A 12833-nucleotide genomic window follows, 5' to 3' on the forward strand; every position below is an offset into this window, starting at 1 on the left:
CACTGTGCCACCAGGGAAGTCCCTCCTGCTTCTATCTTGATTAATCATAATAAACATATGCCTTCTTTTCAATACAGCAGTCTGATTTTGTGTGCTGACCCAGCCCATTCAGATATGTTAGATCTGTGTTCTTTCATCTAAGCCTCTGTACAACCTCCTCTGTGATAGTCTGTTTACTTCCATGAAAAGGAAGTCACTGAAAAGTTCATCTTTGAGGCTGTTTTTACTTCTGGGTCCAATTGAAAACATAATGGGGACTTCCCTGGTGGTCCAGTGGTTAAGCCTCCACGCTTCCACTGCAGGGGGCACGGGTTTGATCCCTGGTCGCGGATCTAAGATCCCGCATGATGCACGGCACAGCCAAAAAAAAGAAAACATAATGAATTGGTTCTGAATTGCTGTCCAACTTGCCTGGCAGTTCAGTGTCTTCCTTCCTTTTTTGTTGATTCTGAGTAAGGATTAAAAGGATATTTTTATGTGACTTATTTGTCATTATGATTCCCAGCATAGACTACACCATTCACTAGTCTGTTTATAAACCCGTAATAATAAAATCGTAATAAAGCCACCAGAGTCACCTCTTATTATCTGTATGGAACACATGACTTTACAATGGTTATTCAACTTCCTCCTTAATTATGTTCTCATATAATACCCCATTTCCCAGTGGAAGGGGAAAACTGAGGTACAAGACTGGTTGACAGTCACATGGTGAAATAAGTTAGAATGACATTACTCTTCGTTACGTGCTCAGCTGAAGAACTAAAGCAGAACAGAATTACTCGGTAGAATTCCTCCTCAGGACAAGAAGTCATCTTTCTATCATTTCTCCCCTGAACGTCATATTTCAAGCCATTTTAAGTACAATTAGCCTTTTTGTCTACAACCTCCTTCTTTCACTGCAGAAACCTAATCCCCTCCCCCTCTTCACCTCAATAGCCAGCATACATCAGTATCACAAGGTACAGGGACAAACGTAGTCCACCCCTGAATTGTCATCGGGGCTGGAGTGACGCCAGGTGTGGCTGTGAAATTTGCAGGCCTAGGACAGTCAGGCTTCCCAGTTTTTCAAGGAGGTTTGTGGAGACAGTAATGCTTGGCCTTCTCCTTCATCCTGCTGTGCTAAACCCACTCAACTTAAGTGTCTCGTTCCCAACAGAGGAGAAATTTTGTCTGTAAAGCTGATACACCCTTTGCCGTATACAGTATCTCATTTGTGATTTGTCTTAAATTATTGAGGAAAATAAATATGTTTCATGATATTTACTTGATGCCTACTATGGAATATTGCAGACCTTTTGAGGGATATATTGTGTGTTTCTGCACATGCATGCACACACACACGCAGTGGGGGTGAGGATGTGGTCCCAGTTTATTCTAGTGATGTGTTCTACGCAGATTTTTTACTTTCTTTATATTTCTATAATTAAAGTTGTAAAAACCTAAAATTAATAGCACTTAGGGAATAACTCTAGCTCAAATTCCAAATATCAACATTCTATTTCATTCGTGTCAATTCAATTATTTTGAATCTGACTCATCTTCCACCTATAATAGAGTGTGCATTTCAATTATTATTCCCTTTATGCCTCCTATTAACCATGGATAATTAAGATTTGATCTTTTACGAGAGCTAATAAAATAGACCTAATATCCAATTGTGAGAAAAATTCTTTATAAACCACCCTGATCTGATTGCTTCATTTATGTGAATATTCCATCAGAAGTGAACTTGAGCAAACTTCAACAGCAGCTAACTGATCATTATATAAGGAACAACAAAAAAGCTCTCCATGTTAACTGAATTTAGACATGTGTTACCCATCAAGCAATGTAAAAGATAACTATTTTATGCCTTATATTCTGGCTTTTTAATATGAAATCTTATATTTTCCATATTTTATCCCCATTGCAAGCGTTTCTCAACCTCAGCACTATTAATATCTGGGGCTGGATAATTCTTTGGTGTGAGGGACTGCCTTGTATACTGTAGGATCTTTAGCAGCATGCGTGGCCTCTACCCACTATATGCCAGTGGCAACTTCTGAGTTGTAACAACTAAAAATATCTCCAGACATTGTCAAATGTCTGCTAGGAGAGGGGAGCAAAATCAGCGCTATTTAACAACCACTGATATGTGGGAATTTGAAAACTGCCATTTTAATATTTTTACCTCTTCAAATATTCTCAGAAATTGTATCTTAGTACAATAAAACAAATAAGGAAATGTAATAGCCCCTCACACAAAATATTGAGGTAGAATAGTAGAGGGAAACTTTGATTATATAAGATTTGGTGGTGAAAGGTGGCAACTAAGACAGAGAGCTAGGACATAGAATTCAAGAACTCTTTGGGGGCCCTGCTGCTATCAGAACTGCCATTCCAGCACCCCCAACTTCTCAGGTCATATTGGCCCAGGACATAAGATGTATGTTTCCACTCACTGGAGATGTTTAGGTCGTCAGAGCAGATTACGTCTCCCCTACATCACCAGAGAGTCTTTGGGAAATTCAGTTCTTCTGAGTAAGCACTTAGTGCATGCTCAGTGGGCCAGGTAAGGGATTCAAAGATGAACACGATATAGTCCTCAACTTCTGAGAGCCTCCCGTCTAGTGTAAACAACGTGTAAGCACTCTGATAGGGTATGAAATACTAGTAATAGTTAATATTACAGCATGCTGTAATGTTTTTTCTCTGCTTGAAGGACATCACGGTAAGATGAGGAGTAATGTTTTCCCCAAAATAGATGATCAGCCCACAGTGAGAAATGTGCATGCTTGGATTGATTTTTAGGTCCCTGAGTCTGAAGGACTTTGCAAGGGAATTAAGCAGACTCCCTCCATCATTCTTCAGACTCATTTAGCCCTTGATTTTAGAGTTCCTTGTGGTCCGCTTTACAGACATTGAGACATCCATGCAAAAACATCCAAAAAACAAAACAAAACAAAAAACACTTTAAAAAAGAGGCATTGAATCAAAACCAGCAGGATTGTTTAAAAGCCCTAAAGTTGGCGTTCTTTTATGCAACAGTGATTTGTTTAAAACTAACAGGCAAGTCTCCCACTTGCCTTTTTAGCCGCCCTCTTGTACATTCATCTTGGTTCAGAGCAGCCTGGCATATCCTGACATACAATTGTGCCTTTATGAAGTGTAAGTTATAGCTCTTACATACAGAATGTCCAGAATCCTGATGAAACATTAATTAGGATGTGAAAAATCAGTAAAAACTGGGACTCTTTCTATGCACTGAGAAGTGAAGGCACAGATTAGGAACCTGGGACTTCATGATGCAGACAAACAGATTCTTCACATCCAATGACAAAAGGAGTAGCATTAAATGATTTATGACACATTTTATTTCCCATTAAAATTGTGTGCTGTGATGGAACCATTTCAAATCTGTTCAAAACTTCGTTGAATTTTTAAATTCAGCTAGCTGTCTGAGCATGGTGTGAGGTCCTCAAGAAGCCAGGCAGAGAACTGTGTGAGTCTATGTGGTGTGGTTTATAGCCAGCTGTGACTGTTCATCACAGCATCTGTTTCTTGTTTGGGGGTCTGGTTGATGGACTTGGTCCTGGCTGGCTACCCCTGGTGTGATGGTACTAAGTTGCCATGTGCTGCATCTGAAGTCATGTGGAGTCATTCAGGGATTTTAGGTAGAACTGTCACATTCATAGCCCAGAGGAACAGATACAGATGCTTTAAGGTAATGATTTTTAAACTCTCTGAGGACTTCCCTGGTGGCGCAGTGGTTAAGAATCCACCTGCCAATGCAGGGGACACGGGTTCAATACCTGGTCCGGGAAGATCCCACATGCCGCAGAGCAAATGAACCCGTGCGCCACAACTACTGATCCTGTGCTCTAGAGCCCGCGAGCCACAACTACTGAGCCTGAGCGCCACATCTACTGAAGCCAGCATGCCTAGAGCCTGTGCTCCACAACAAGAGAAGCCACTGCAATGAGAAGCCCGCTCACTGCAACGAAGAGTAGCCCCTGCTCACTGCAACCAGAGAAAGCCCGCACACAGCAACAGACTCAATGCAGCCAAAAATAAATAAATAAATAAATTTATTTTTTAAAATAAAAAATAAATTAAAGAATAAAAAGCAGCTTTATTTAGAAAAAAATAAACTCTTTGAACAGCCGCTGTCACTAAGAAACACATTGTGACTCATACATTTATATATATAAGTATATATAGTTATATATTAAATATATATGTATACTCACATACATATACAAATATACATTATATGCTATAAATATATTTATTATGGACACAAAATTTAATGAAATGATGCTTATCCTTATTACTTGAGTGTCACTCAAATATTTCATCTCTATTTCAATTTTTAAAATGCTGTTTACATTTACTAAATTAATTCCATAGCCTACAGATTGAAAAACACTGTTCTAGGTGGTCTGCCCATATCCAGCAGTAGATAACTACCACATTACTATAAGCAGGGGCAGACTTATGAAATGATGCCATACTTTGACCTACTAGTTGATGCAGAGTGACATTATGAATGCTGCGGTTCATTTGGTACATCTAGTTTGCTGCAGACATGGCCTTTCTCTTAATCGCATTTGCTAAGGTCACTGCCAGTACTTCTTTATCATATCAAAGACTCTAAGGAAATCAGTTATTGCTAAATGAATAAATACATGTGTTACACCTTGACATCAAATTTACATGAAATGTCAATAGCAGTTTTCCTTACAGAATTCTGAACATAAAAGAATCAATACATATTTTAAAAACTGTATCACTAGATGTTGTCTTTACAACTTGCTTATATTTTTGCACATTTTATAAAAAAATGTTTAAGAATTCACATATTGTTTGGAATGATAGTAATTTTTTCCCATACTACCTTACTTTCTTAGGCAATAGCTCTTAAAATTTGGGGGTTAAGGTCAGTTTGAAATTCTGATGAGATCTATATGGCCCATCTCCCCAGAATGAACAAAACTTTTATTCCATAGACCCTCCTTTGAGAACCCTTAACCTGGATAGAGGTCACTGTTCATATCCTCTATCCAGAGATCAGTCAGCATCTCTTATAATCACCCGGACTGGAAGGAAGCATTGTACTATTAGATACTATTGTACTATTAGATACAATAGATACTATTGGTATCTAAACCAGGAGCTCATACTTGTTCAGCAATATCTGCTGGATTGGGACCAGAGCCAGTCTAGGAAACAACCCTGTTGGTCCTCTGTTTGCCGACACATCAGCCAGATTGGGCTCCAGGACCAATCCTGTGGGGTAGTAAGTATAGGTTGCAGACAGCCCTCTCAAGGTGTTTGAAGCTGTTTCCAAAGTCTCCAGGTAATGGACAGGACATAATTGTAGTATCTCTTTTTCTAATGTGTTAATTAAAATATTCCCTAGATTATACCAAATATTGTGGGCTTTTTTTTTTTTGATAAATATCATGTCGAACATTCAACAAGGAACAGAAAGTCCATGGAGAACTTAAGCTAAGTTCTGTAAAGCACAGGAGTGGGGCACCACTGCCACCTTTTGGTAACATAGCTTAATTGCAGGTTCAAGATTAAAGTTACTAAATGGTAGAAAATACACCTTCCTTGATATGCTGGGATAGAGAGAGATCATGTGTTGTTAGAGCTTGCTTTGGCTCTGCCCTTTGTACTTCACATTGTCTGTATAGGCCCTGATTTCACGTATCCTCTGTACCTCTTGGCAGGATTGGAGGAGCCATTCCCACCGTGTTCTCCTACTTTGCTGAAGTGCTGGCCCGAGAGAAGCGGGGTGAGCATCTGAGCTGGCTCTGCATGTTCTGGATGATCGGTGGCATATACGCCTCTGCCATGGCCTGGGCCATCATCCCACACTACGGTAAGAGGCTGGCCTTGCACCAGCTGGGCAGTCGTCTTGTTTTACTTCAGCTTCCATTCCCATCCCTTTCCTCTCTCGTAAATGCTGATTTGAGAACAACACTGTCATCATCATCTTTCTCCCTCTTGTAATGTCTAGGATTCCCACCCCCCTTATAGAGATCTGTGTAAGGTAAGACTGTGCCAGTGTTCATTTAGGAATACTTTTTCATTTTGCTATTTTTAATGCCACTGCTTTCAATTGTTTCCTTTGTGATATCAACTCTGGGGTCCCCACGTAAGTGGAAGTGAAAGGATGCATAGATCATAATCAGCATATAAGGCAACATGACTTACAATTGTTCTGGAGACTGTCATGCACAAGAGGCACCTACAAGTGCCTTTATTCATCTCCTCTGGGCTTAGTCCAAGACTCAGCCCATGTCAGCCTCACCTCTTCTGGCAGCTCAGAACTGGGATGGGAGCAGGAAGAATCCCATCTTGTCAAGGACCATCAATTTGCAGAACTTAAGAGGTGACTCTACCATCCTTGCTCCACAGGTCCCCTCTTCAGTTTCTCCTAAGCACTTAACCGTTCCTGCCAGCTCAGAATACTTGAAGGTTTCATGTTTCTGAGCAGTACTTGCCCTCCCAGAAGGCACAAGCTCCCAGTTGCTTCACCCACAAACAATGACATGCTGGGAGAGGTTAACAGAATCTAGGAATTGAATTCAGTATGTAAGGAAAGGGGAGGGGACGTGTTCTGGTTATATTTGTGCATGTATGAGTGTGTGTATGTGTATGAAAACAGGCTGAAGTTGACAAACTATGAGTACTATGTATGTTAAAACCACTATGACTTCAAAAACTCATTCTTTGTTTTATCTAAAATCTAATCAATCTAAAAAATTAGATTTCAAAAATTCACTCCTTGCTCATTTTCTGGTTTTCTGCTTTTTTTGTTTGTTTGTTTCTTTCTTTTTAAGAACAGAGCAGCTTTTCATTATAAAGCATAGTTCTGTTAGGGAAAAACCTTAAGTGAATTTAACTCATTGCTAAAATCAAAGACAAGACAGACTTCAGTGTTCAGATGCATTGTGGTTTGTTTTTCATACTGAGCTATAAAATTCATGTTGTCACACTCTTTCTTTTAATAAACCTAAAAAGTTATATGCAACCAAAATTGTATTTAACAACAACAACAAAAATACGCAAGACATAAGAAATTGGTTACGGGGCCTGAAGAGAACTTTTCTTTGCCAAACATTTGAGTGTGATGGGTTTCTCATTTTTAGACTCTTTGGTCACTTCTGGGCCAGAGATGCCCTCATATAGGCAGTTAACCATATCCACCGTGAGGCTTGTCCTCTGCCACCATCTGAGGAATTAAAGGAGATTCTCCTCCTTCATCTGGGACCTGAGGACCTCAGTCACCCTAAGAACCTTCCCCTGTATGGCGGTGTCTAACGCCCGCCCCACTCAGCACACTGTTCCAAATGGAAGAGTCACTTAGCTACCACGTAAGGAATTGCTCAGGAGACAAAAGGGAGATGCAGGGCCTGGGCAGAGTCCAGCTGTACCCAGCATTGCCCCCAGAGCCACCACTAGTCCATACGCAGCCTTTGTGTAAATGAAAATAAGGTGCCAGGTGCAGATCGTCACAATTACAGCCCCCCTGGCCATCTCTGCCAGGTACTTGCACAGAGCACAGCCTGGCAGCTGAATTGCTTCTGAGGCTAGAATGTTCTGTGTCTCAGCCTCTGGTGACAGTACAGCTTCTTGGCTCCTGGCTTTATTGCTGCCCCCTTCCTGGTCCTCCCTTCCCATCACATCTCAGAATTTCTCCTGCTGGCCTCCCTAAACTCATAACTCAGGCTGGCCTTTGCAGTCTGCCTGTTTCCACCAGGCCTGGACATGATTGGTTTTGTTTTTGATTTTGTTTCCTCACTCAGTATTCAGCTCCCCAGACTCCTGCCTTTCGCACATCCCTGCCCTTGAACTGTGACGAGCCTTGCGGAGGGCTTCAGGTTTGTCTCTGGCCTTGCCAACTGTCAGTGGCTGACCCACAAAAGATTAGCATGATCCCCACCTTTATTTTCCCCAAGCACACATAAGATATTCTTATTTGAGCAAAAAGGGCCCCCTAAACCATATATAGCCAGAAAGAGGGAGGTTGTGAATCATAAACAATGCTTGAAAAGTTACAGAGACAGTCACAATACAACAGAATTAAATGTATCTGAGGCTGACATTAATTTCTATATTGAAGGAACCAATAACGACCTGGTTAAGAAATCAGTAACAGAAAATTAAAACCGTATGCCCATGCTTTACTGAAGGCTTTCCATGGCCAGAATGTGGCCAAAAAAAACACTAAAAAACAAAAACAAAAACAAGAAAAACCAGCAAATTACTGCTGTCAATCCTGTCTGTGTATTAGAATCAACAGGGGAGATTTTTTAAATAGCCTTGCTGAGTTCATTTTATACTCTTGCAACTTGAAGAGTTTTAATTTTTTCAAAATAAAAGAGCTTAATTTTAAAAGTCCTGTGCTGAGGCTTATGGGGGATGATGATGTTCTGTATCTGGATGGGGATGGGGTGGGCTTCAAGAGTATTTATTCATAAAAATTCATTAATCTGGGTGCTCAAGATTTGTATGGAGGTTACACTTTTTCATAAGCATAAGTGGTAAACTTAATAGAAGTTTACTACTTCCCACACCCCCCTGAAAATACCCATGCTTGGGTCCTACCGCAGATCAAATGAGTCAGATTCTCTGGGCTGGGGACTCAGCATCTATACTTTTAAAGCCCCCAGGTGGTTCTCACGTGCAGCCCAGATTGAGATTCGTCAGCTCTGTACCTCTCCCAGTGGGTGATGCCCAAAGCCCCTGGGACTTTGTCATGTATATACAGGGCAGCTCTGAATGGGAGCAAAGAGCAAGCCTGACCTGCGTGGTTGACTTATTCAGTTGGTGTTTGAGTTTTAATATTGTTGGTTTCATCCAGGCTAAAGGGCTTTTCCATTCATCCAGTTCAGAATCACACTTTAAAAGTAACTGTAACATCTAGATATCTCTTCTTTCCAATGACACATCTTTTTACTCTACTTAAAAAAGACAAAGGGTTAAAAGTCCATGCACCTTCCCTATTACCTCTGAAAAAATAAGAAGCTTTCTATTTTCCCTCTGAAATTCTGCAGGGTATACATGATGCCACAGCCCACAGAAATAACAAGAGAGCATGCAGGTCCTCGCCTCTCTATCTTTCATTCAGGAGACCTCTGAGCACCACCCCTGTACAGTGTATTGAACTTTCACCCAGCAGGGAAGGAATTCAGGGCACAGTAAAGCAACTCAGAGTCGGGTACTGGCCCTTCTCACACTGGTAATAAGATTTGCTCTGGAGGGAAGGAATCAGTAATTGGCATCCACATGGCAAGGATGTCAAGGGATAGATGATGCCTATAGTCATGGGGAAAGCAGGTGCTCTTGTGTTTCTGGGCGTCACCTTTCCTCATTTGTGGCTGAGCAGTCAGTGCGTAAAGCCTGAGCATATGCCGTGAGACCAGAATTCTGGCTCCAGACAAGCTTCTGATGCAAAGCAGACCTTGAGCTGGTCACTAAGGATGTTGAAAGGAAGCCTGGAGGGATTCTTAGGAAGTTAGACACAACTTTCAGAAAGGGTGTTCGGACCCTTTCTGCGGGGGCTGGCTAGTTAAGACTCGGGCTATGCGAGAAGTTCCTGATGGATCTCGGATTCACCTGGGCTGCAGCCAACCAAGTTTCTGTACAAGCATCAGATCATGATGCACTTTACCTTCCCATCACTGCTCTTGGGGCTGCAAACTTCCCTGGAGTCAGATGGACGCCAGCATCTGAAGGTCCGCACTCTGACAAGACGTTAGGGGGCAGAATACGGATGTCATCCCACCAGGCACCTTTCCTGTCCACCACCTCCCTGTGAGCAGCTCCTTCTAGCCAGCAGCCTCTGGACCCTTTCTCCCCCTGTGGCAAAGAGCAGTCCCCATAAAGTAAGGGAGGGGGAGAGAAGAACCCACCCAGAAGTAAACACCTTGGCCTCAGAGCTCAGGGGCCTGTAGCAGCTGAGAGCAGGTGTTAGAAAGTGTGGTTCCTCTTGACCCATACCCATTCTCAAGCCAAAGACTTCTGACCCACAGTGGGGACTGGCTTCTGGTTCACAAAAGAACAAGCATTTTTGTCAGGGAACAGATGGCACAGGTGCAAAGGTTGCCCTGCAGCCTTTCTCCCCTCCCCCACATCCCCTATGAATCAGGACACCTCAGCATTGAATGGAAGCCCCAGTGCCTTAAGGGGAGAGTGGGACAGGGAGCTGAATCCCAGGCCCTTTCCCTCCTTGGCTGAGAACTTTCATTGAGTCCCAGGCTTCGGAGTTGCTGCCAGGTTGCTGTGCTGTCTGCTTCATTAAACCCTCTGTCGTCATGTTCTTTCTTCCTTTTTTTTTTTTTTTAACATCTTTATTGAGTATAATTGCTTTACAGTGGTGTGTTAGTTTCTGCTTACATTCACTTTTACATCAGGTGAGGTACTGTCCCCTGCCGAGGTGTGTGACAGTGCACAGCAAGGACATTCAGTTAGCTAAGTGGGAAGGCTCTCGGCACGAAACGCCTCAGCTCTTAAAGCCCACAGCACCCGGGCTAGAGCAGCCCCGCTGCGTCCATCGCCTACCCCTTGCTGCAGACCTCCAGGGCCAAGCTGGGGACGCCCATAGAGCCTGAGCCCAGCCCAGCCCAGCCCTCCCCCTCCAGCTATGTAATGTCTGGGCTTAAAAACACACAGAGTCCCAAGGTTGTCTGAATTACCAAGATGTCTTCTACTTCCTTTAGTTACAAGAGGTGTGAAGCTAATACATTTCTTCTCCCTAATGGTGAAACTGGAATGAAGGGAGGAGGGGATGGTCGAGTAGCTGTCTGGTTGAGGAAGGAAACAGGGAAGGCTGTGTACATTTTGTTCCCAAGAAGGAAGGCACTGTGGCCAAGGGCAAGAGGCAACAGTGATAGCTGATTCTGAGTCTCAGCCCTGCTGCTTCTGGGCGTGTGAGCTTTGTCAAGATTTTCAGTACCCCCAGCCCCATTTCCTAAGTCAGCATTTTGAGATTGAGTTTAATGATCATGTTAGAGCACCTAGTTCATAACTAATGTTCAAAAATGGTAGCTGTTATTGCTCACAGGTTCATATCCTACACGGGATACCCAGACTCTGTCAGCACAGCCCAGTGTGAGCTCAGAGCTATGGGGAAAGAGGGAGAATGAGCTAAATGTGTAAAATGTGTAAAGTTTACCTAGAGGGTGAGAAGATCAGAGGAAGCAGACAGAAGAAAAAATAAGAAAAAATGTAAGATAATGAGAGAGAATCAAGGAAAAAATAATACTGTAACATCTTGACTACCTGCAACCCAATGAATCAGAATCTTCCATTCACTTATTTGTTGGATGAATTAATACTCAAAAGGGCACATCCTATATAAAGACTCATTTTAAAGGCCATGGCGCCACTCCCTGGGTAAAAAGAACAAGAGCCTGATGGCCCTCACCTGCTGACACACATGACCCGCTGACCTGTGGGTTATTACGTGGACATCCCCAGAGCCAAGCCGTGTCTCAGCTGCAAGGTGTCCTACACTCTGGACACAGGTAGTCCGCATGGGCTTAGATATGACAGGCTCTGGTTCCAAGCCATCTTTGCCATTCCCTAGCTTTGTCACCTTTAGGGCAATTACTTAGGCTCTCTGACTCTCAGTTTCCTCATCTACAAAATGGGCATAATACCCATTACAGGGTTGCTGTACTAAAGGACTATATACAAAAAAGTGGTTACTTAGCACAGTGCCAGACACAAGTAGTTCGTTAAGTGTAGTTTTTTCTTTCCACAGATGGGGCTGAAGTTGAGGTGAGGGAGGAAGAAAGAACTGGAATATTAAAAAGGTTTTACTCCCCTTTTCCTAACTATGTTTTCTTAACTGTTCACTTATCATTTGAAGGTTGTGGAGATGGATAAAATGGGGAAAGGCACAGGAACGGAACTTGTAAGGCATGCCACAGTATTCTGCACCCACTCCAGGATGGCAGGAGAGGGATAAAATGAGAGCTGGGATCCCACGTACCAGCCCAGCCAGGACAGGCAGGCAGCAGGTGACCCCAAGCCCTGCTGCCCAGTTTTGCCGTACTTCACTGAATGTCACAGCCCTGAAGATTTTATGCTCACGTGTCTGAGTAAGACACTGAAAGGGAATCGATTCGGTACATCAACATACACCAATATGATTTCTTAATTTGTCCGTTTTAGGATCAACCCAATCTTTCATTTTAACAAAATGACCCTTGGACTCAGATTTCCTACACTTTATGACTGCCATGCAGTCATAAAATACATCAGCACCCCCCCCAAAAAAAAACCCAATAATGATAGTCTTTAAGGGCTTAAGAAATGAATGTGAGATCAAAAAGGCATTATCACAGTTTAAGTGTATGGCCATTTCTTCTGTGAGTATGTTTCCTTGTTCATAGTACCCAGAACAGAAGCAAGTATTTCAGAAGTCTCGCATTCTTAAACATAGCCACCAGCCAGCTCTCCCACCCGAGCCCTCCTGTTTCTCTCCTCACCCTGTACATCACCTGGGGAAAACATGTGTATCAGCTAGGGTGCAAATAGCCCCTCTACCCACAACAAAACCATCCACTGCTACAGACCCAAAAGATGTGTCTACTTCCTTGAGGATGGAGAGTTCTGCACAGTTTGGGGAAGTGCTTTTCAACTCTCACTCTGACCTTTGTGGTTTGTATAGTGAACTTGCAGGAGCTGCCTCTTCTGCTGTGCATCAATCCAATCACCATGGAGCTCAGGTCATAACTCTTCCATTCAAGCTCCCCAGAAACGGAGGGGATGTCAGTCATTTGTTGAGACCCTTCTATGTCCCAGGCATTGTACCAGGCGCATTATTT

The 12833-nt window shown here is 42.8% G+C and overlaps 1 protein-coding gene across 1 annotated transcript in view; it reads left to right on the top strand.

Moving 5' to 3' along the window:
- SV2C (synaptic vesicle glycoprotein 2C) overlaps positions 1 to 12833 on the top strand; it is a 207182-nt gene that overhangs the window by 98504 nt on the left and 95845 nt on the right. Inside the window, exon 4 of the mRNA XM_081230827.1 lies at positions 5721 to 5872. Coding sequence (XP_081086953.1) covers positions 5721 to 5872 — 152 coding nt within the window. The remainder of the gene's footprint in view (positions 1 to 5720; positions 5873 to 12833) is intronic.

Source organism: Mesoplodon bidens, assembly GCF_964165515.1.
Source record: "Mesoplodon bidens genome assembly, chromosome: 4".
In the NCBI taxonomy this organism is placed as follows: domain Eukaryota; kingdom Metazoa; phylum Chordata; class Mammalia; order Artiodactyla; family Ziphiidae; genus Mesoplodon; species Mesoplodon bidens.